The 23,690-nt window shown below is 40.0% G+C and overlaps 2 protein-coding genes across 3 annotated transcripts in view; both read left to right on the top strand.

Annotated features, from left to right (window-relative positions):
- nfkb1 (nuclear factor of kappa light polypeptide gene enhancer in B-cells 1) overlaps nt 1-8,307 on the top strand; it is a 28,861-nt gene extending 20,554 nt beyond the window's left edge. Inside the window, 11 exon segments of the mRNA XM_063876159.1 lie at nt 1-31; nt 524-638; nt 856-970; nt 1,744-1,948; nt 2,044-2,213; nt 2,413-2,515; nt 2,762-2,892; nt 3,007-3,076; nt 3,198-3,361; nt 3,772-3,898; nt 6,968-8,307. The exon segment at nt 1-31 is cut by the window's left edge and continues 110 nt beyond it. Coding sequence (XP_063732229.1) covers nt 1-31; nt 524-638; nt 856-970; nt 1,744-1,948; nt 2,044-2,213; nt 2,413-2,515; nt 2,762-2,892; nt 3,007-3,076; nt 3,198-3,361; nt 3,772-3,898; nt 6,968-7,068 — 1,332 coding nt within the window. The 3' untranslated portion in view covers nt 7,069-8,307.
- A 770-nt stretch (nt 8,308-9,077) lies between these two features.
- LOC134859797 (ubiquitin-conjugating enzyme E2-17 kDa-like) lies at nt 9,078-21,966 on the top strand. Of its 2 annotated transcripts, XM_063876512.1 has the most exons (8): nt 9,078-9,387; nt 13,383-13,446; nt 13,536-13,567; nt 13,654-13,731; nt 18,050-18,155; nt 19,233-19,326; nt 19,763-19,813; nt 21,342-21,966. In XM_063876512.1, the coding sequence occupies exons 1-7, from the start codon at nt 9,364-9,366 to the stop codon at nt 19,809-19,811; spliced, it is 447 nt and encodes a 148-aa protein (XP_063732582.1). In that variant the 5' UTR covers nt 9,078-9,363; the 3' UTR covers nt 19,812-19,813; nt 21,342-21,966. The 2 variants fall into 2 exon arrangements, with proteins under 2 accessions (XP_063732582.1, XP_063732583.1); XM_063876513.1 differs by lacking the exon at nt 19,763-19,813.
- Nucleotides 21,967-23,690: the final 1,724 nt, after the last annotated feature.

The raw sequence follows: 23,690 nt of genomic DNA, 5'->3' as shown, positions 1-23,690 counted from the left end.
GTCAGTGTGGAGGAGGCAGGAGAACACAGAGGTACTGTGCTGCTGCCTTCACCATACACTTTGAGAAACTAAGAACTTTGAGGTTTATCTCATAAAATAAGGAGAATGAAAGTCCGAAAATAATCTGTGATTAAAGACACAAATATCGCAATTTTCTGGGTTTTCTTGCACATTTATAATCTCAGAGAATATCAACGTTTTTTTCAGATATTTCTGGCTATTTTACCTCGCGTAACTGTTTCTATCTTTGTTGCTTTTCAGATGTTGTATCTTGTGCAGCATTACGAAATGCATCTCAAAAGTTTTGATGTGAATAATACTGACATTTGAATGTTTAAAGTGCTGTTTTCCTCTGTTAACTGATGTGTTAACTGATGTGTTAACTGATGTGTTAACTGATGTGTTAACTGATGTGTTAACTCTAAATATTCGGTTTTCCTGTGTGTTCTCTGGTGTTTGAACTCCTTCCTGTGTGTTCTCTGGTGTTTGAACTCCTTCCTGTGTGTTCTCTGGTGTTTTGCAGAGGAGGTTTTGCTGCAGCTGCAGGCTCTGTTTCAGTACTCTTTGACCGGAGACTCTGCGTACCTGCTGGCTGCACAGCGGCCCCTGATGACCGCTCAGGACGAGGATGGAGACACGTCAGTAACACCCAACACAACACACTTTTTAAACCTAAAAAATAACTAATTTAAAATGTCGTTAATAATAATGAATAATAACTAAATAGAATAAAAACTTAAATAGAAAATGGAAACAGAATTCTAAATTGGTATTGGAGTTTTGAAGTTCATCTGTGTGATTCTGTCTCTCTATCTTTCCTTCTTTAATCGTTCTCCATGTTTCCCCTCTCCTCAGCGGGCTCCACCTGGCGGTTCTCCACTGCCAGCAGGAGGCGCTGCAGAGTCTGACTCAGGTCGTCTCTGCTTTACCCGGACCAGAGGTTCTGAACACGAGGAACCACCTGTACCAGGTCCAAACACAGCTCGGACTTTTCATTACATTTCTAGTATTTTTACTAAATGTCGAAGTCCCACTATTTTCCATTATTCTAGTTCGAGTGGCTAATCGTCTTCTTTTTAAGATGCACACTTTGTCTCACAATCTCTGTTCCTATTGATTTCCTTTTCAAACATCTGAGTTTTTTTTCTCCAAATTTCTGAATTTTCGGACCATTTCTTCAAAATGATCTACTTTCAAAAAATGATGACTTTCAAAAAATGATCTACTTTTAAAAAATGATGACTTTTAAAAAATGATGACTTTTTAAAATTGTCAGATTTTATTTCTTTCTCTAAATTTTGACATTTTCTGACTCCTTCATGTGGCCTGAATCATCTTCTTTTTAAGATGCAGGCCGGATTCAAACCCGGTGGACCCCTGCTCTTCCCACTGAGCTATACAACTTTTGGACTTTTTTCTCAGAGTCTGAATATTTCCCCCTAAAATGAACCTTTCTTGTCAGTGTTTGACTTTTCCCTCCCCACAGATCCTATATTTTGACTTTCTCATATTTTGAGATTGTTCTCAGAATTTCACTTTTGTCTTACAGACTTCAGAATGGGTCTTTCAGATGATGTGACTTTTTTCTCAGAATTCTGACGTTTTTTTCTGCAATAAACCAAAATCACATGGAGAAACCCCATTGGACCAGAGAGATGCTGCCTTCAGGGTCCTGCACAGAAATACGAATTATGAATTACAACAGTCTATAAAACACCAATCCCTTTCCTCCTCATTTCCCAGACTGCTTTGCACCTGGCAGTGATAACGCACCAGAGGGAGGCAGTAGAAGCACTCCTATTGGCCGGCGCTGACCCGACTCTGACGGATCGTCACGGCAACACGGCGCTCCACCTGGCGGCTGGGTTGGAGGGAGGGGAGGGAGTGGTTCAGCTCCTCCTGCAGCGAGGAGACGTGAGGGGGGGACTGCAGCACTGCAACACAGCAGGTACACACACACACACACACACATAACCCATTGCAGGGATCTGTCTTCTCAGCTTGTAATACAATTATTAAAATGGTGTGTTGCCGTGGTTACAGGTCTGTGTGGGATCCACCTGGCGGTCCTGGCCAATCAGCTGCCTTCTCTGCGGGAGCTGCTGGAGGGCGGGGCCGACGTGGAGGTTCAGGAGCGAAGCAGCGGCCGCTCCGCGCTGCACCTCGCCACTGAGGCCGACAACGTATCGCTGGCCGGCTGCCTGCTGCTGGAGGTACGGAGCACTGGGAGCACTGGGAGCACTGGGAGCACTGGGAATTAGATGTATTCAAAGGTTTTTTTTCACATATATGTAAATATACATCCCATATAAACAACATTATTGATTGGTGAACGGTGTTTTACGTGGTGGCACATCTGAGTGGTCTGCAGGGGGATTTGAGACCCTGAGAACTGAAGCTTTCTTTGTTCAGGGGAACGCCAAAGTGGACTGCTCCACCTTCAACGGCTCCACCCCGCTCCACATCGCTGCTGGGCGGGGCTCTCTCAAACTGACCGCTCTGCTGATGGCTGCAGGTAGGAAACCTAATACTCTATAAGTACGTTTTATACTGTTTATTTTTTTGTACATTTTGGTTAATTTGTCTTTTATATTATGCATTGTGCTTTTATGCATGTCAAATGTGACGCCAATAGAGCTTATTGAATTAAATCTGAAGTCCATAAGAGAGTAAGACTATAGGACCCTGTGTACTCTGTGTAATAACTGTGTGTTATCGTGTACTAAGTGTGTGTTTTGTAATTATTGTGTGTGTGTTTCAGGTGCGGACCCTCAGAAGGAGAACTTCGAGCCGCTCTTCTTCAGGGAGGAGGGCTGCTGCGACGAAGAGGAGTATGAAGATGAAGGTTACATCCCAGGAAACACTCCCATCAGCATGGCGGCCAACACTCAGGTGCAAAAACACAGGACTTTCAAAATAAGAGCCGGACCACAGCTGACGTTCAGCAGCTGGAATCCTTGACTTTTTCACCAAGTAAAAAATGTGTGTGTGTGTGTGTGTGGGCAGGTGTTGGAGCTTCTGAATGGTAAAGAGTATGAACCAAAATCTCCACACAAATCCTTCGCTTCTCCTCAAGGTGGGTTTTATCCGTAGTGCAGTTACAACACGTGAGATATGGACACGTCTCCATTTCTCTTCCTGTGTTTTCTCTACTGTAATTTATCTAAGTGTGTGTGTGTGTGTTTGTGTCTGTGCAGGTGACCTGGCAAGTCTGGACGTGGAGGTGAAGCAGCAGGTGTGTTGCGCTCTGGAGAGTGAAGGATGCTGGGAAAACCTGGCTCACAGTCTGAGCCTCGGGATCCTCAACACGGCCTTCAGACTGAGCCCCTCCCCTGCCAAAACACTGCTGGACAGCTACGAGGTCTCACACACACACACACACACACACACACCACACACACACACACACACACACACACACACACACACACACACACACACACACACACACACACACACACACACACACACACACACACACACACACACACACACACACACACACACACACACACACTGATTTTTTTTTTAGTTCTCTTTGAAATGCCTATATTACATTTTGTCACAGCAGCAACTCTGTGATTGGTCTACCAGCCTGTTGTCCCGCCCCTTAGCTATCACGTACAATTTGTTGGAGCGCTAGCCAATAGGAGTGCAAATGTGCAATAGTGATGTCACTGTGTTCCAGAAGTAAACAAGTCCAATGCGGATCAATAAAGTTGTATCTGATATGTGTTGTTCTCCTCTGACCTCTGACCTCTGACCCTGTAGGTGTCAGGTGGGACGGTGAGGGATCTGCTGGCTGGTCTGAGGTCAGTCGGAGAGTGCAGAGCACTGAGCGTCCTGGAGGAGGCGCTGCGTCACAGCGACGAAACTCAGCTGACCAATGACAGCAGAGGTGAGCAAACAGGATGAGTCCAAAATGATTACTTACTAAAAATAACTAAAACGTATAATTTAAAACATTGAATAAATATAACACTTAAAATGTAGTCATTAAATAAAAGAAAACATCTGAATTCAAATCACAAAAAACAATCTAAAACTTCAATAATTAAAATAACTTTCAAAGAGAACAATCATATCCTTCATTTTATAAATCACAATACAAATGAGAAAGTGCATTTTAAAAATGTAAATCATTAAATAACATAAAATAATAACTACTTAGAATATACAAAAATCTGATATCAGATAAATATAAAAGCAGCAATAACTCAAAACACAGTTATTAAAAATAGGAGTAACCACAATATATTCTAAAATTAGATCTTGAATAAATAAATAATAAAATATAAAACATTAAATCATTTAATCAAAATAGATCCTGATTTTTCTGACCCCCCCTGAATGCAGCGTGGCGATCACATGATGTTTCCTCCCCTGCAGGTGAAGTTCAGGTGTAATTCAATGACCAGTAAAATATTAAAGAATACGAGTGTTAAATTAATTTTAAAAAAAGAAGAAAATCCATCATCCATCATCCATCATCATCCATCATCCATCATCCATCCATCATCCATCCATCATCCATCCATCATCCATCCATCATCCATCCATCATCCATCATCATCCATCATCCATCATCCATCATCCATCCATCCATCATCCATCATCCATCCATCATCCATCATCCATCCATCATCCATCCATCCATCCATCCATCCATCATCCATCCATCATCCATCATCCATCCATCCATCATCCATCCATCATCCATCATCCATCCATCATCCATCCATCATCCATCCATCATCCATCATCATCCATCCATCATCCATCATCCATCCATCATCCATCATCCATCCATCATCCATCCATCATCCATCATCCATCATCCATCATCCATCATCCATCCATCCATCCATCCATCCATCCATCCATCCATCATCCATCCATCCATCCATCCATCATCCATCCATCATCCATCCATCCATCCATCCATCATCCATCATCATCCATCCATCATCCATCCATCATCCATCCATCATCCATCCATCATCCATCCATCCATCCATCCATCCATCTATCATCCATCCATCATCCATCAATCCATCATCCATCATCCATCCATCATCCATCCACCCATCCATCATCCATCCATCATCCATCCATCTATCATCCATCCATCCATCCATCCATCCATCCATCCATCTATCATCCATCCATCATCCATCCATCCATCCATCATCCATCATCCATCCATCATCCATCCATCATCCATCATCCATCCATCCATCCATCTATCATCCATCATCCATCCATCATCCATCCATCATCCATCCATCATCCATCCATCATCCATCCATCCATCCATCATCCATCCATCCATCATCCATCCATCCATCCATCCATCCATCCATCCATCCATCATCCATCATCCATCCATCCATCCATCCATCATCCATCCATCCATCATCCAACCATCCATCCATCCATCCATCCATCCATCATCCATCATCCATCATCCATCCATCCATTCATCCATCCATCATCCATCCATCCATCATCCAACCATCCATCATCCATCCATCCATCCATCCATCCATCATCCATCCATCCATCCATCATCCATCCATCCATCCATCCATCCATCCATCCATCCATCATCCATCCATCCATCCATCCATCCATCCATCCATCATCCATCCATCCATCATCCATCCATCCATCCATCCACCCATCCACCCATCCATCCATCATCCATCCATCCATCCATCTTCTCCCGCCTCTCCGTCAGGGTGGCGGAGGTAACAGCTCCAGCAGAGAGCCCCAAGCTTCTCTTTCCCTGGCCACATCAACCAGCTCTGACTGGGGGATTCCAAGGCGCTCCCAGGCCAGCGAAGAGACATAACCCCTCCACCTGGTCCTAGGTCTACCCCTCGGTCTCTTCCCAGCTGGACGAACACCTCCCTAGGGAGGCGCCCAGGTGGCATCCTCACTAGGTGCCCGAACCACCTCAACTGGCTCCTTTCAACAGGAAGGAGCAGCGGTTCTACTCCGAGTGCCTCCCGGATGAGTGAACTTCTCACCTTATCCCTAAGGGAGATGCCAGCCACCCTGCGGAGAAATCCCATTTCGGCCGCTTGTATCCGCGACCTCGTTCTTTCGGTCCTGACCCATCCTTCATGACCATAGGTGAGGGTAGGAACGAAGATGGCCCGGTAGACAGAGAGCTTTGCCTTCTGGCTCAGCTCTCTTTTCCTCTCAACGGTGCGGTAAAGCGACTGTAGTACCGCTCCCGCTGCTCCGATTCTCCGACCCATCTCACGCTCCTTGTTCCCTCACTCGAGAACAAGACCCCGAGACACTTGAACTCCTTCACTTGGGGTAAGGCTTCATTCCTTACCTGGAGTGGACAGTCCATCGGTTCCTGCTGAGAACCATGGCGGCTTCACACTCAGCCGCGAACCGATCCAGTGAGTGCTGAAGGTCACAGACCGATGAAGCCATTAGGACCACCTCATCTGCAAAAAGCAGTGGTGCAATCCTTAGCCCACCGAACTGCAGACCCCCTCCCCCACGACTACGCCTTGTTGGTGACAAAGCGCAGCCCTGGAGGAGGCCAACCCTCACAGGAAATCGATCCGACGTGCTACCGAGGACCCGGACACAGCTCTCGCTTTGGGAGTACAGAGATTGGATGGCCCTGAGTAGAGACCCCATCACCCCATACTCCCACAGCACCTCGCACAGTATCTCCCTGGGAACCCGGTCATACGTCTTCTCCAAATCCACAATTTTAATTATAAAAAGTTACATAAATACATATTTGGAAATATACATTTTAAAAGACGTGAACTGAACATTTAAATCTTGAATTAAATAATAAATATGTTCCCGACATTAACCCAACATTTCTGCTGACTCTCCGTGTTGAGTCCCCCCCCCTGATACTAATTTTCCAGATTTTTCTGACCCCCCCTGAATGCAGAGTTGTGATAACATGATGTTTCCTCTCCTGCAGGTGAGGTTCAGCTGCAGGATGTGAAGGCGGAGGTTCAGATCGACAGCGGGGTGTGTGACAGCGGGGTGGAGCTCTGCACGGCCTGGTCATCCATCCCATAATTAACGAGTCATTGACCTATCGCTCCGGGCTGAGCCGAGTTCACAGTTATACAAACTTTTAGCTGGTTTTTAAAGAAATGCGTTGACAGAAAACTAGAGTTGTGTTGATGGGTTTCCGCACTCCAACCAATGAATGTTAAATAAGTGTTCAAATGAAATATAATGATTCAATTGACTTCATGTTCAGGGACAGAAATCAGACGGAGGGTTTTCAGCAGGGGAGTTTTACGTGTCCTGCTGCGGGGGGGGAAGGTGCTATAAAAGTAAAATGATTGTAGAGAAATGTTCCCCAAAGGACCGTTTTATTTTATAACTTCACTTACTGTGAGGAGATGATTCCTCCTCTTCATACAGGCTGGGAAATACCTTTTAAAGAGGCCCATGTGTGCATGTAAATGGTCTGCAGAGGCTAAAATCCCAAAGTTTCGGAACATAGTGACATCACTGTGGAACACTCTCGCTCGTATTGGCTAGCAACTTCAACACATCAGAATCAAGTTTAATCCTTGTACGTTTACATATACAAGGAATTTGATTTGGTGCCTGTGTTGTGCGTGATAGGCTAAGGGGCGGGACATCTCTAAGCAGTTGACCAATCACAACAGAGCCGGCCAGCTTAACCAATCAGAGCAGACTAGGCTCTGGTTTCAGACAGAGGGTAAAAAGAGGAGGCAGTATGAGAAAAATAAATGGTGCATCCTAGCAGATAGGGTCGGTAAGATGAAGCGAAACAATCAACGCAGAAGTTTTTTAATAATGTATCCATGAATCCGATCCAAGATGTCCAGTTTGAGTTTAATGTTGCTTTATCCTTTGAAAACGTGGGGGGGGGAAATCATGTTTTATTAAGATTTCTGAATATTTATCTTTTGAATATCACATTCATCATCCCTGATATGAATGGGAGTGAATCTGTGTTTATAAAAATAAATGTGAACTGTCCGTATGAACAGGAGGAATCATTACAACAACACATATTCACTTGTAAACATTCATAAAATCAGTCTTCATAGCACGGAAAGCTTTCACTGAAAGCTTTTAAAGACTTGATGGTTTAACAAATGTCAGTGTGATCCCTTCTTCCTCTGATAAAATAAGATGCAAGGCATTGTGGGAAAGGAAGTCCAGAGCCCTGAGGAGTTGTAGTCTTGTCTCTATTTATATCTCTACCCGGCTGTACAGTTCAACAAAAGCTTTACATTGGTCGTTGTTTTTTAATAAAGTGTTTTTTTATATACACCCTTGTTGAGTCAGTCTAATTTATCCTGATTTGTTTAATTTACTATTTTAATTACAGGACTGTTTTCATATTGAAAAAAATCTTGATATTCTACACATACTGTATATATTTAAATAGTTAATTTTAAATATAATTTAATACGTTTTTACCACCTCAGAGGGACGAAAGAACATGTATTTAATGAATAATGATGCAAATGTGAAGGTATAAAATATATTCTTTATTAATCCATTTTTAAAAACTAAATCATTAAATAATAACTAGTAAGAATATTAATATATATACTGTATATATATATATATATATATATATATATATATATATATATATATATATATAAACTCAATAAAAATATAATTAAAGCAGAAATAATTTAAAGTACTTTTTTCAAATATTAATAACCACAATAAAAAAATGGGGAACAACAAAAATTGAAATAATGATAAATAAATATAAATAATGATATATATAAAAAAACAATTAAAACAAATGAATTAAATACGAAAATTACAAAAGAAGAAAAAGTAAAGAACAATAAAATATTTGAAGAAATGTTTGTTTATTACAATGTGTTTAATGCAATTAATATCATTTAAAAAAGACAGTGATAAAAATAAAAATACATTGAAATTGAATTGTGTGTGTAATATAAATAAATTGAGCATCTTCCAGAAACAATTAACAATAAATTATTGCTTTGTTTTTATCATCTCTATATTATTTTACGTTCTCCATAGATCCATGACGCAATCACGCAGAGCTACGTTAATGCAGAAATGGGCGTGGTTTAATCTAAACTGGGTTGGAGAAGAACCGACAGACTCGTCCCGTTATTCGAGAGTCAGCCTTAAAGTCAGGGCTGACGAGCAGCAGAGATACAGGCTCCATATCTGTGTTCAACAAGACAAACAAACGAGATTAAAACAAAGTCAGTATTTAAACCCGGTCTATGTGTTAGCACAGCTTAGCTTAGCCGGCCTACAGAAGCTAATAAGCCTAAATGCTAGTTAGTTAGCATCACCTAGCTTCACCTCCTTCTCCACGACGCAGAAACAATGGCTTTAAAACGGATCACAAAGGTAACACATTCCCATTGTTTCCCCCCATGTTTATTTTAACCCCCGGTTTGATGTTTATAGCTTTTATACGTGATGTTTGTGTGCTGTTAGCTCGATGGCTAGCGGCGTTAGCTCAGCAGCTGCTGCCGATGACACAACAGTTGACATTTATAAAAAACAACAGTTGACATTTAAACCGTCAGATCTCAGACTGACATGGTTTATATTTACTTGTTGTCTAAGGTTTACATTAAACCTGAAATGGTCAATCGCTTGTAAATATTATGGGAAATTATTTTATATTTTCTACATTTTAACCCCCATTACACTGCTGTTACAGAATCAGAATGGGGTTCAACTTTTATTAACAAGAAGGTTTAAATTCGCTGCTGTTTGTCCAACATGTATTTTATTTCATTTGTTGTGTAATGTGTACATTAACCATTTAATGTGCAGTCCCATGTAAATATTTTGGGAAATTAATTGATATTTTCTATATTTTAGAATCAGAATCAAGTGTATTGCCTGAAACAGGACACTCAGTATATGAATACCGTGTGTTATATTGTAAAGTGTGCAGAAATGTGTATTTATACGTTTTATTTTTATCCCTATTACAGAATCAGAATCGGTTTTATTACCAAGTAGGTTTACACAGAAAGAAGAATATAGCAACATTAGAGAAGAAGAAGGAGGAACCCTTACTGGTCCCACAGAGGAACCTTTACTGGTCCCACAGAGGAACCCTTACTGGTCCCACAGAGGAACCTTTAGTGGTCCCACAGAGGGGAAATGTACATCCTGCATCTGACCCATGGTAGTGTTGGGAGCAGTGGGCTGCCATATGTACGGCGCCCGGGGAGCAGTGTAGGGATTGCCTTGCTCGGGGACACCTCGGTAGACCTTGGTCTTTTGAGGACTAGAACCTGTGACCTTCTGCTTCCCCAGCCAAGACCCTACAGACTCAGCCGCCACCCCCATACCAAAAATAAAATAAAAGCTATTTCAAAAAACTATATCCAGACTATGTAACAAATAAAACATAAAGGCCGTATTGTATTCCCTTGTTGTCTCAGGTTTAAATCAACTCTTGAAAGGGCAGTCCCCTGTAAATGTTTTGGAAAATGTATTCATCCCTATTTCTACATTTTTACCCCTACATTACAAAGTATAAGATCAATGTTAGTGATCCCTAATTGGGAATTGTTTCCTTACAGCAGCACGTTAAAACAAGGCATTGCAAAAAAAGAAAACATGAAATATAAAAATCTCAATTAAAGTCAAATATATTCGTAATGACAGTGGAAGATTAACGCCTGTCAAAAATACACATTAAAGGGCCAATTACAGTTAGCACAGTATAGAAGTAGGATAGTGTTAACATTGAGTGTACAAGAAATAGCTTAAATAAAATATTTGTACAGATGGCCGTATTCTGATTATTTTTGAATGTAAAAAGGTCCAGTTATCAAAGCAACATGATGCACGGAGCTGTGAGCGCTCTGCCAGCCACAGGGGATTTGAGTCCCCATGTTCTAACAGGTAAAAACGTGCAAACCTCCACAAGTTAGGTCTGGGACGTCTCTGTGCTTTAATGTTCAGAAAGCTCTCTGTGTTTCTCAGACTGCCTGTGCTGCAGCACTTCTTTTCACCCTCTGTCTGAAACCAGAGCCCAGTCTGCTCTGATTGGTTAGCTGGCCAGCTCTGTTTTCATTGGTCACCGAGCTTAGAGATGTCCTGCCCCTTAGCCTATCACGTACAATGTATAGTAGTGGTGTGTTCCGTAGTGATGTCACTGTGTTCTGGAAGCTTGGGATTTTAGACCATTTACATGCACAGAAACTTATTGCACTACAGGAGAGGGAAACCCCCCCACCATACAGAGACATGTTTAATGAACATCACCATAACCATCACTCAAACATCAATACTGATAAAACCATGATGGATATATTTGCAGATTTATAGAGCGTTTACGATTAGTCTGTTAAAACAAAATGATGCAGTATCGAGTAATGTTGCTTTTTAGTTGTCTTAGTAAATATTAACCAGCTCAAGGTGGTCTTCAACTGTTCAGACACACATAAACCACTTGTTATTTGACTCCCTATAATGAATATTCATCAACATTTGCACCACAGAAAGTCATGTTGGCAAAAATAATAAATGGATCAAAGTTTATTCATAAAGCCCAATGTCTCGGGGCTTCACAGTTTGTACAGGATACGAATACGACCCCCTCTGTCCTCGGACCCTCATATCGGACAAGGAAACACTCCCAAAGAAACCCCCAGTTAACGGGGCAAATGTTACAATCCTCTGGGAGAGCAGCGGAGGAGGGGTCCCTCCCCAGGAAGGACAGATGTGCAGTAGATGTTAAATGAAACAGATAATCCATTTACAGCAGAGGGAGTCCAGCGGCTGGAGAATGCATGAGTCTGTGACTAAGCAGACGATGGATCCAGGTGGAGGTCAGCATCCTGGGGGAGCCGTCAGACATTTATGATATTTGAATAAAATACAGTCCGCCTCAACTCTTTGATTTAGCCACTGATTCTGTTGTTGCAGAACACTGAAAGTGTAGGAGGACCCAGGGGAAACTTTTGGTGCAACTTCTGGTGGATTGCTAGGATATTTAGCGAGATTATTAATGAATAACTCCGTATCAGTGGGATTGAACCCGGGTGAGTGCGCTGCTCAGCTGCTACGGTCTCACTCTCCGTCTGAATTACTCGACATTTACTCGCCTCCCTGAACTGAAAACTGAAAGACGAGCTGAGTGTGTCACATACCACCGAGACCTGAAATACCCCCCCCAACCCCCGACTCGCTGCAGTAAAAATAGAGCCTCCGCTGCTAACGCATCAATAACCCTGTTTGTTTTAATGCTGCTGTCCTTTCAGAATAGAAGTCTCTCTGTAGTGATGCCGGGCAGCGCAGATGTCGGGTGGTGAATTTAATGTCAGAAAAGGCCTTTAAATGTTAAGCTGTGTCCAATTTGAACTGTGATGCAAGAAAGTGCTGCAAACATTTTGTAGATTCATTATGTAAATACAATTTAAGGACATAATGGAAAATGTCTGAGGTGCTTCTTCAAGTTTCCAAATAACAGCTGCATCTAACAATCTGTTTTGAACTATAATCTGCAGATTGTTTTCTAGATGAATCATTCAGTATAAAGTTTCAGACGATAGTCAAACAAGTGCGGGGTGATTTTATCCATTATTCAGTTTACTGGGATTTAAAAATACTGCATCTTACTATTATTTTCTTTAGTGATGAATCTGCAGATTAGGTTCTAGATGGTTTGCTCTGCAACATAGAGCTGCAACTGTCCTTTCAAAATAAGCCTTTGGAGTGACATGAGGCTGCTGAATGTTGGGTGAATGTACTACTGTACTATAGTTTGTGTTGAATATATTTTAGAGGAATAGTCAAAATGTTTGAGGAGATGTGTTTAAATGTCTTATTCAATATTCACTTCACTGTGGTTTTAAACAAGGCTACGACTGCTGCTAATACAGCCAACCCAATTCTCCCTGAAGTCTCTATCTCTACATGTATGGCAGCCATTCCAGTGTGTGTTGAATTCCAACACAGAGAAGAAATGCCAGTAGTTTATAGAATACATAGAAAAAATAAAAACCATGTAACTGGAAAGACAGAGCTATCAAAACTAAAACAAGAGAAAGCGATAATGCTGAAGGGGCCTCTTAATTTAATCCGTGGCTGTATTTCTGGTTATGGGCGAATCTGCAGTGTTGTGGGTGTTTTGCAACAGGAAGTGGTGCAAGAGAACAAAACAGAAAACAGCTGACACAAATAAATGACTCGGTTCCTGCTGGTGCTGTTAGAGCAACATAACGAATGAGAAGGCTTTTATTTTGAGAGGTTTGTGATAAAGGTCTTGTTCTTTCTGACTTTAAAATTGAAGGCTGTGAAACTTTAATATAGAGGATACTAATTACACATTCCTCCTCCTCCTCCTCCTCCTCCTCCTCCTCCTGTGTTTTCAGGAGCTAACCGATCTGTCCAGAGACCCTCCGGCTCAGTGCTCTGCAGGACCCGTCGGTGAAGACAGTGAGATCTTTTTAACTTTTTAACAAAGTGTTGGTGTGCAGCAGACTCAGAATATGTGCATTTATTTACCCTCTTCTTTCTCTTTCCAGTGTTTCATTGGCAAGCTACAATTATGGGGCCTGTAAGTATCTGATATAAAAATGAAGTAGGAAGCGATGGATGCATTCTGACTACTCTTCATCAATGTGTCCTCTCTCTGTGTTTCAGCCCGACAGTCCCTATCAGGGCGGAGTATTTTTCCTGACCATTCATTTCCCCACAGATTATCCCTTCAAACCCCCCAAGGTCAGTCAGCTTCAACCTCTAGTTTTTACTCTCATCAATTCTAGGATTCTCACAAATCTCAGAATATCTAAGTGGGTTTATAGTAAATGTACCCCTTTAATCTCAGGATATCTAAGTGGGTTTATAGTAAATGTACTCCTTTAATCTCAGAATATCTAAGGGGGTTTATAGTAAATGTACCCCTTTAATCTCAGAATATCTAAATGGGTTTATAGTAAATGTACCCCTTTAATCTCAGAATATCTAAGTGGGTTTATAGTAAATGTACCCTTTAATCTCAGAATATCTAAGGGGGTTTATAGTAAATGTACCCCTTTAATCTCAGAATATCTAAGTGGGTTTATAGTAAATGTACCCTTTAATCTCAGAATATCTAAGTGGGTTTATAGTAAATGTACCCCTTTAATCTCAGAATATCTAAATGGGATTATAGTAAATGTACTCCTTTAATCTCAGAATATCTAAGTGGGTTTATAGTAAATGTACCCTTTAATCTCAGAATATCTAAGTGGGTTTATAGTAAATGTACCCCTTTAATCTCAGAATATCTAAGTGGGTTTATAGTAAATGTACCCCTTTAATCTCAGAATATCTAAGTGGGTTTATAGTAAATGTACCCCTTTAATCTCAGAATATCTAAGTGGGTTTATAGTAAATGTACCCCTTTAATCTCAGAATATCTAAGTGGGTTTATAGTAAATGTACCCCTTTAATCTCAGAATATCTAAATGGGTTTATAGTAAATGTACCCCTTTAATCTCAGAATATCTAAGTGGGTTTATAGTAAATGTACCCCTTTAATCTCAGAATATCTAAGTGGGTTTATAGTAAATGTACCCCTTTAATCTCAGAATATCTAAGTGGGTTTATAGTAAATGTACCCCTTTAATCTCAGAATATCTAAGTGGGTTTATAGTAAATGTACCCCTTTAATCTCAGAATATCTAAGTGGGTTTATAGTAAATGTACCCTTTAATCTCAGAATATCTAAGGGGGTTTATAGTAAATGTACTCCTTTAATCTCAGAATATCTAAGTGGGTTTATAGTAAATGTACCCCTTTAATCTCAGAATATCTAAGTGGGTTTATAGTAAATGTACCCCTTTAATCTCAGAATATCTAAGTGGGATTATAGTAAATGTACCCCTTTAATCTCAGAATATCTAAGTGGGATTATAGTAAATGTACCCCTTTAATCTCAGAATATCTAAGTGGGTTTATAGTAAATGTACCCCTTTAATCTCAGAATATCTAAGTGGGTTTATAGTAAATGTACCCTTTAATCTCAGAATATCTAAGGGGGTTTATAGTAAATGTACCCCTTTAATCTCAGAATATCTAAGTGGGTTTATAGTAAATGTACCCCTTTAATCTCAGAATATCTAAGTGGGTTTATAGTAAATGTACTCCTTTAATCTCAGAATATCTAAATGGGTTTATAGTAAATGTACCCCTTTAATCTCAGAATATCTAAGTGGGTTTATAGTAAATGTACCCCTTTAATCTCAGAATATCTAAGTGGGTTTATAGTAAATGTACCCCTTTAATCTCAGAATATCTAAATGGGTTTATAGTAAATGTACCCCTTTAATCTCAGAATATCTAAGTGGGTTTATAGTAAATGTACCCTTTAATCTCAGAATATCTAAGGGGGTTTATAGTAAATGTACCCCTTTAATCTCAGAATATCTAAATGGGTTTATAGTAAATGTACCCCTTTAATCTCAGAATATCTAAATGGGTTTATAGTAAATGTACCCCTTTAATCTCAGAATATCTAAGTGGGTTTATAGTAAATGTACCCCTTTAATCTCAGAATATCTAAGTGGGTTTATAGTAAATGTACCCCTTTAATCTCAGAATATCTAAATGGGTTTATAGTAAATGTACCCTTTAATCTCAGAATATCTAAGGGGGTTTATAGTAAATGTACCCCTTTAATCTCAGAATATCTAAATGGGTTTATAGTAAATGTACCCCTTTAATCTCAGAATATCTAAGTGGGTTTATAGTAAATGTACCCCTTTAATCTCAGAATATCTAAGTGGGTTTATAGTAAATGTACCCCTTTAATCTCAGAATATCTAAGTGGGTTTATAGTAAATGTACTCCTTTAATCTCAGAATATCTAAGGGGTTTATAGTAAATGTACTCCTTTAATCTCAGAATATCTAAGTGGGTTTATAGTAAATGTACTCCTTTAATCTCAGAATATCTAAGGGGGTTTATAGTAAATGTACTCCTTTAATCTCAGAATATCTAAGGGGGTTTATAGTAAATGTACTCCTTTAATCTCAGAATATCTAAGGGGGTTTATAGTAAATGTACTCCTTTAATCTCAGAATATCTAAGGGGGTTTATAGTAAATGTACCCCTTTAATCTCAGAATATCTAAGTGGGTTTATAGTAAATGTACTCCTTTAATCTCAGAATATCTAAGGGGGTTTATAGTAAATGTACCCCTTTAATCTCAGAATATCTAAGTGGGTTTATAGTAAATGTACTCCTTTAATCTCAGAATATCTAAGGGGGTTTATAGTAAATGTACTCCTTTAATCTCAGAATATCTAAGTGGGTTTATAGTAAATGTACCCCTTTAATCTCAGAATATCTAAGTGGGTTTATAGTAAATGTACCCCTTTAATCTCAGAATATCTAAGTGGGTTTATAGTAAATGTACCCCTTTAATCTCAGAATATCTAAGTGGGTTTATAGTAAATGTACCCCTTTAATCTCAGAATATCTAAGTGGGTTTATAGTAAATGTACCCCTTTAATCTCAGAATATCTAAGTGGGTTTATAGTAAATGTACCCCTTTAATCTCAGAATATCTAAGTGGGTTTATAGTAAATGTACCCCTTTAATCTCAGAATATCTAAGTGGGTTTATAGTAAATGTACCCCTTTAATCTCAGAATATCTAAGTGGGTTTATAGTAAATGTACTCCTTTAATCTCAGAATATCTAAGGGGGTTTATAGTAAATGTACTCCTTTAATCTCAGAATATCTAAGTGGGTTTATAGTAAATGTACCCCTTTAATCTCAGAATATCTAAGTGGGTTTATAGTAAATGTACCCCTTTAATCTCAGAATATCTAAGTGGGTTTATAGTAAATGTACCCCTTTAATCTCAGAATATCTAAGGGGGTTTATAGTAAATGTACCCCTTTAATCTCAGAATATCTAAGTGGGTTTATAGTAAATGTACTCCTTTAATCTCAGAATATCTAAGGGGGTTTATAGTAAATGTACCCCTTTAATCTCAGAATATCTAAGTGGGTTTATAGTAAATGTACCCCTTTAATCTCAGAATATCTAAGTGGGTTTATAGTAAATGTACCCCTTTAATCTCAGAATATCTAAGGGGGTTTATAGTAAATGTACCCCTTTAATCTCAGAATATCTAAGTGGGTTTATAGTAAATGTACTCCCTTTAATCTCAGAATATCTAAGGGGGTTTATAGTAAATGTACCCCTTTAATCTCAGAATATCTAAGTGGGATTATAGTAAATGTACCCCTTTAATCTCAGAATATCTAAGTGGGATTATAGTAAATGTACCCCTTTAATCTCAGAATATCTAAGTGGGTTTATAGTAAATGTACCCCTTTAATCTCAGAATATCTAAGTGGGTTTATAGTAAATGTACCCCTTTAATCTCAGAATATCTAAGTGGGTTTATAGTAAATGTACCCCTTTAATCTCAGAATATCTAAGTGGGTTTATAGTAAATGTACCCCTTTAATCTCAGAATATCTAAGTGGGTTTATAGTAAATGTACCCCTTTAATCTCAGAATATCTAAGTGGGTTTATAGTAAATGTACCCCTTTAATCTCAGAATATCTAAGTGGGTTTATAGTAAATGTACCCCTTTAATCTCAGAATATCTAAGTGGGTTTATAGTAAATGTACCCCTTTCATCTCAGAATATCTAAGTGGGTTTATAGTAAATGTACCCCTTTAATCTCAGGATATCTAAGTGGGTTTATAGTAAATGTACCCCTTTAATCTCAGAATATCTAAGTGGGTTTATAGTAAATGTACCCCTTTAATCTCAGAATATCTAAGTGGGTTTATAGTAAATGTACCCCTTTAATCTCAGAATATCTAAGTGGGTTTATAGTAAATGTACCCCTTTAATCTCAGAATATCTAAGTGGGTTTATAGTAAATGTACCCCTTTAATCTCAGAAAGTGTTTTCCTTGTTAAGACAAACATTTGCGTCGTACATTTTGCAACGAGCAGGCAGAGAACTCTCTGCTACATCGTTTGAGTTGAAGTTCTCTGATTGTGATTTTGGGTGTGTTTCTCTTTCAGGTCGCCTTCACAACAAGAATTTATCACCCAAATATTAACAGTAACGGCAGCATCTGCCTGGATATATTGAGATCACAGTGGTCTCCTGCATTAACTATCTCTAAAGGTGAGTCTGTCACCAGGTGTGGATTGTTCTTTATTTGAATCTGAAAGGAATGCAGTGTTCTTCAGGGGGCAGTTCATCCTCTTATCAGGGTTATGCTCTAGAAAGATCTAATCTGAGGTGATTCTGTAAAAACTAAATCAGATCAATTCTCTGGAGAACATGACGCGACGTAACCAACACCGTGACGTCAGAGCTCCGTAAAAACAAAGCTCTGCCGTCTGCCCAGACATCACTTTAACATTCTACGGGGAAACCTGCGTTCTGGTTTCAGGTGGCACGCCCACAGTCAGAGGTGACCTATTTCTGAGATAATTCATAATTTAGTAAAAATATGAATTGTAATAAAAGTCAACACTTTGAGAAACAAGGAAAGAGTGTGTGTTATGAAAAAAGATAATTCAATGAAGTCATCGTTTTGAGCAGATGATGACTTCTGCGGAAAAAAGTCTGAATTCTAATAAAAAGTTGGACTTTGTGAAAAAGTCAACAGTAAGGGAAAATCCTAATGGCTTGTTCCTCGAGAACAAGCAGCTTGTGTTTTGATGTTAGCTGGTTAGGACAGACCCCCGTCAGCACAGGACGACCACAGGAATAAGCAGCTTTCTGAACATCAGAGCATGGAGGCATTACTACATACTGCTCTGTTTCATGCAGACTTTGTGAAATCTGGCTGCATTTGTGTTATTTAAATCTGTATTGGGCTCAGGATACACGTGTTGTATAACGTGTTGTATAAGGTATTAACTGAAATAACAAAGTTGACATTACCAATGCATTCATGTGTGTGCAAGCTGACTGCAGTGGCCGTCCAGGCGGTCATCAGCCGGCCCGTATTGGCCACTATAAGATGATTAGTTGACATTATTTTGAAATGATTCGTTATTGTTTGTAGTCTGTTTTCATCCAGAGAATTATTCTGAATGAAATGAAGAAGACATCTCATTTCCTCTGACGGGTTTAGTGTATTTAGTTTGAACTATTGCAGTTGTGATTGCAGTGTGATATTTTACTGCAGTTTTGTCATTGATATAATAATAGATCTGTTGTTTATGGATGAACATGTGTTTCTCTCCACAGTCCTTTTGTCCATTTGTTCTCTGTTATGTGACCCGAACCCTGACGACCCGCTAGTGCCAGAGATCGCCCGCATCTACAAAACAGACCCTGTAAAGTGAGTTCATTATTAAATACACAATACAAACTAACAGAGTTGAAAAGAGACCCTTTGAGATTATTGTACATTTCTTTTTAATAACAGAAACAATAAATCAGACTTAAACTCAGGGTTTATTTTCCAGTTTTCTCGTTCATTTGTGAATTTCTAGACTTTTTTTTTTGGGTGGAAAATGTTCCCTTTTTAAATCTCAGAATAAACCAGATTTCCTGTTTGATTACCCGCTTCAATGTCAGGATATTCCACTTTCTTTTTCCTACATTTCTTCTTTCATGTAAAAGATATCTCTTTCATTTACCAACATAGTCAGGGAGATTCTGAGGTTCTTTTTTGTACAACACGCCGTCACTTGAAACCCAGACCTTCCGTAAAGGAGGAGCTCAGTAAACCGTAGAGAAGCGTCCTTTCTTTTTAACGCCAGTGTCTGTCTCAGGTATAACAGACTAGCCAGGGAGTGGACAGACAAGTATGCCATGCTGTGAGGGTAAGCGCTGAAAACTCCCACGCTGGATTTTGGACTTGAAGCACGTTTTGATGCAAAGCATGGCTCGGGGAACAGAGTCTGAGCGGCTCAGCTTTTCGTGTTTCAGACGTTCATTTCTCTCCTGCACGTCACAGGAGCCTCTCAGGGACGCCAAGAACCGCACATCAGAGTTAACACGGGAACTGGTGGAGTTTTAGGGGGTGTTTTTGAAGGATGTAGAGGCCCGAAGTCAGTGTATCCCCTACAGCTCAGAGAACGAGACGCATTTTACACACCATAGAGGTTATATTTAGAAGACTCTGCAGCCCCAACATTCAGGAGTTTCTGGATCATCGCTGCCTGGCTGGGGAACCTCCTGGGTCTGCAGCAGCACTATGCTCACTGTAGTCTTTATTTACACTTGTTTAGGCGTCTTAAATATCTCCAGAGCAATACAAACAACTCCCCTAACAAACAGAGAAACCATCCCTTTATCGGGAACTCTTTAAAGACTTTATCTCTGACGTTTAGTCGGCAAACATTTGGTTCTGGATGTTGACTCTCTGAGAGGAACCTGTGGCTCTGAGGAAAAGGACCTGATGATATAAATGCCTCTGCCTCTTTTGAATGAATGGATCTCTTTTTACCTGCATGTAAAACATAAAGATAGGTTTATTTCAAATATGTTAAACACAATCATGCATTCATTCTTTAAATTAGAAATAAGATGTGCAGGGATGGAAAACGTTTTTGAATCCTCTACTTGAATTACTAAAATGTTCCTAAAATACTTAGAATTAAAATCCTTCCTTTAGATACCGGCTGAAGTCACAGTGCAAGCTCTTTGTTGCCTCTCTTCTTTATTGACAACACAAAAACAGAACTAAACAATTCTTTAGAGGCAAAAACAGTTCAGATTTCATCTTCAAAAATATTATAATTATTACTTCATCTTTGTTGGTTTAAATCTTCCCCTGGAAAACGAGTTTGTGGTGAACGTGTATTTATTTATGTTGTAATAAGTTTAACCGTTATTTATAGAGTGGAGGATCAAAGCTGCCAAAATAAATCCTTTTTAATGAATACATTGTTTTTTACCTTTTGTATTAATTCTTATATTTATTTACTTTTCTTTTCTTTAATTATTTATCATTTCTTTACTTTATCATTCATTCTTAAAAATGAATATATTAATATTCATGCATTAATTTAATAATTTATTTCTTTATTCATTATATCGTAAATAAAGGGGGCTGTTATTCCAAAACAAATGTATAAATGTCACTTATTATTTATGAGTTAGTATCTTTGTGTATTTGTAAAATCATTGTTGGTCAACTTAACAGAACATTTTGATCTTTCAGTGTTTCAGTTTTATTTTGGCAGCTTCTGAGGTTGAACCTGCCCGCACTTTTAGGGCATTTTTAGTAAAAAATTGCCACAATTTAGATGAACCAGACAGCGCTCCGTGTGTTGTGTTTGCAGGCATGGCATCGTCCCTAATCTACCCGGTAACAGCTGATCTGACCGGCACCTTTCTCCCCTGCAGGTACAACAAGACGGCTCAGGACTGGACTCAGAAATACGCCATGTGACCTTCTTCTTCTCCTTCCTCTTCTCTCCCCCCCTGCTCCTCCTCCTCCCCTTCCTCTTCCTCTCACTGCTGGAATACACTTTTTGGGTTTTCTCATGTGGCCACGCCCCCTCCCTCTCATCAGCCAATAACAGCAATTTGTTCATTATCTCTTTTCTTTTTTTAACCTAAAATTGCTTTTAAAACTCTTGATTTTATTCAATTTTTTTCGTCTGCTTTTCAAAATAAAGTAAAATAAATGAAGCAGGCGACGGGCTGAGTACTGTGAGCTGTGACTGTGCCAACTGCAAGAATCAAAACACACCGAGCAGAGCGGACCTGGAGAGAGAAAAGGATCATTTAATGCATGTCAGTGATTGGTTCATGTGCTGCTGAGATAAAAAAATAAAGAACAGCTTTTTTTTTTTTTTCTTTTTTCTGTTTTTGTCGTTATTTTTAGACGAGAGAGTCGTAAGTTCATCCGACACTGTTCTCCTCTTTTTGCACTGAAGATGAAACTCAAAGCTCTCAACAGCTGACGGATCAACTCATAGCTCTGTCACGGGGTCTTTCTCAATAAAGTTGAACAAATTGCAGACTTTCTCTCGCGTGCTGGTTTTATTTTCTTGTGTTTAGGGGTGTGTCTCATTATTGAAGAACGTGCAAAGCCGTCATTACGATCCACAGCTTGTACTGAGAAGTGGGCCAAGTCACTGACTTTATTTCAAATGCACACGCAGACGAGTAGGATTTTATCAGGAGAGCTTATGAGGAAACACTCAACCCTCTCTCCCCTCCAAAACCATCACACCCACTCCACCCTCATCCTTAAACTATAACTGCTTTTTACCACCTCAAGAATATCGCCCGCCTCCAACCCTCGCTGTTTACCTGCTGCTGAAACCCCTCATCCACGCCCACAGCACTTCCAGACTTCCACCCAACTAAACCAGCAACAAACTGCAACACCTCCACCTGCCACAGAGGCAGAGAAGTAGAGCGGTAGAGATGCAGAGCTACAGAGATGTAGAGAAGTAGAGATGCAGAGCTACAGAAATGTACAGATGCAGAGCTACAGAGATGTAGAGAAGTAGAGATGCAAATCTGCAGAAATGTACAGATGCAGAGCTACAGAAATGTAGAGCTGTAGAGATGCAGGGTTACAGAAATGTACAGATGCAGAGCTGTCAAGATGCAAATCTGCAGAAATGTAGAGCTGTAGAGATGTAGAGCTACAGAGATGCAGAGCTGTAGAAATGTAGAGAAGTAAAGATGTAGATCTGTGGAGATGCAGAGCTGCAGAAATGTAGAGCTGCAGATCTGTAGAGAAGTAGATCTGTAAAGCTGTAGAGATGCCGAGCTACAGAGATGTAGATCTGTAGAGCAAATTAGGGTCCCTGCTTTTTCAACTCTGTGGTTGGTGTGTGTTTTAGAATCTCTGCAGACGAGACACACTGGCTGCTGATGGTCCAGACAGAAGAGCCTGAGTCTCTCAGAGTGCAGACTGCAGAGAGCCTCTGGTGCTTACCCCTGCTACCCTCCTCACACAGAAGATAGGTACCTTCCCAGCTCCTCTGGGGGAATTCGACACCAAAGATGTTGGTAAGCGGCACTGGCGCCGGTTCAATAGCAGCCACGGAGTGTGTGGCACACAAGCAAGCCCAACATCGAAGTTGGACCTATCGTTCTCGTGAAAGACTCTCAAACCAAGAGGAGTTAATGGCCTCCAGATCTCCAGAGAAGATGGTGCTCTTCCTCAGACCTGTTACAGACCTAGTCCTTCCTGACTACGGGGGGAAGTAGTGACATTCGAGCACTGTCCTTTGGAAGCTAAGAGAAAGGGTGTCATCTGTAGATACCAGGCAGGGAGGGTTTTGTCAGGACATTGTTGTTCATTTGTGAGGTTTGTCTTCCCCTACTGACTCTGGTTGATATGTTATAAAGACTTATCTTGTGACCATGATATAGTTAGCAGAACTGCCACATGTTTTTGGTGATCACAATCTGCTGCAATCCTCCAGGTTTCACACCTCCGGTTGCATTCTCGGTACAATTACGGCAAACATAGTCTTGTTTGTTTGTCTGGAAGGACAGCGAAGGATGTTTTTATTTGAGGAATGATTCCGTTTGTACGTTGTTCTCTGTTTTGTGGGGTCATCAGCACAAGACCTCCGCTGTTACTGAAGATCATCTGCTTCTAAATGGAAAAGTCCTTCCAGTGAAAGTGTGTGTGGAGTTGTGCATCTGTGCCAGGATTACAGAACGACAACTTTGGTGCTGCACGCACGCACACACACACACACACACACACACACACACACACAC

This window comes from Eleginops maclovinus, chromosome 23 (assembly GCF_036324505.1).
Source record: "Eleginops maclovinus isolate JMC-PN-2008 ecotype Puerto Natales chromosome 23, JC_Emac_rtc_rv5, whole genome shotgun sequence".
Taxonomy (NCBI): Eukaryota; Metazoa; Chordata; class Actinopteri; order Perciformes; family Eleginopidae; genus Eleginops; species Eleginops maclovinus.
This window is presented reverse-complemented; position numbering and strand designations above follow the sequence as displayed.

Bases quoted from the DNA above. Each gene is read 5' to 3' on its own strand.
- LOC134859797 (XM_063876512.1), top strand. From the start codon at position 9,364: ATGGCTTTAAAACGGATCACAAAG. The intron at 18,156-19,232 runs GTGAGTCTGTCA...TTCTCTCCACAG, and splicing joins TGCATTAACTATCTCTAAAG to TCCTTTTGTCCATTTGTTCT. The intron at 19,327-19,762 runs GTGAGTTCATTA...TGTCTGTCTCAG, and splicing joins TACAAAACAGACCCTGTAAA to GTATAACAGACTAGCCAGGG.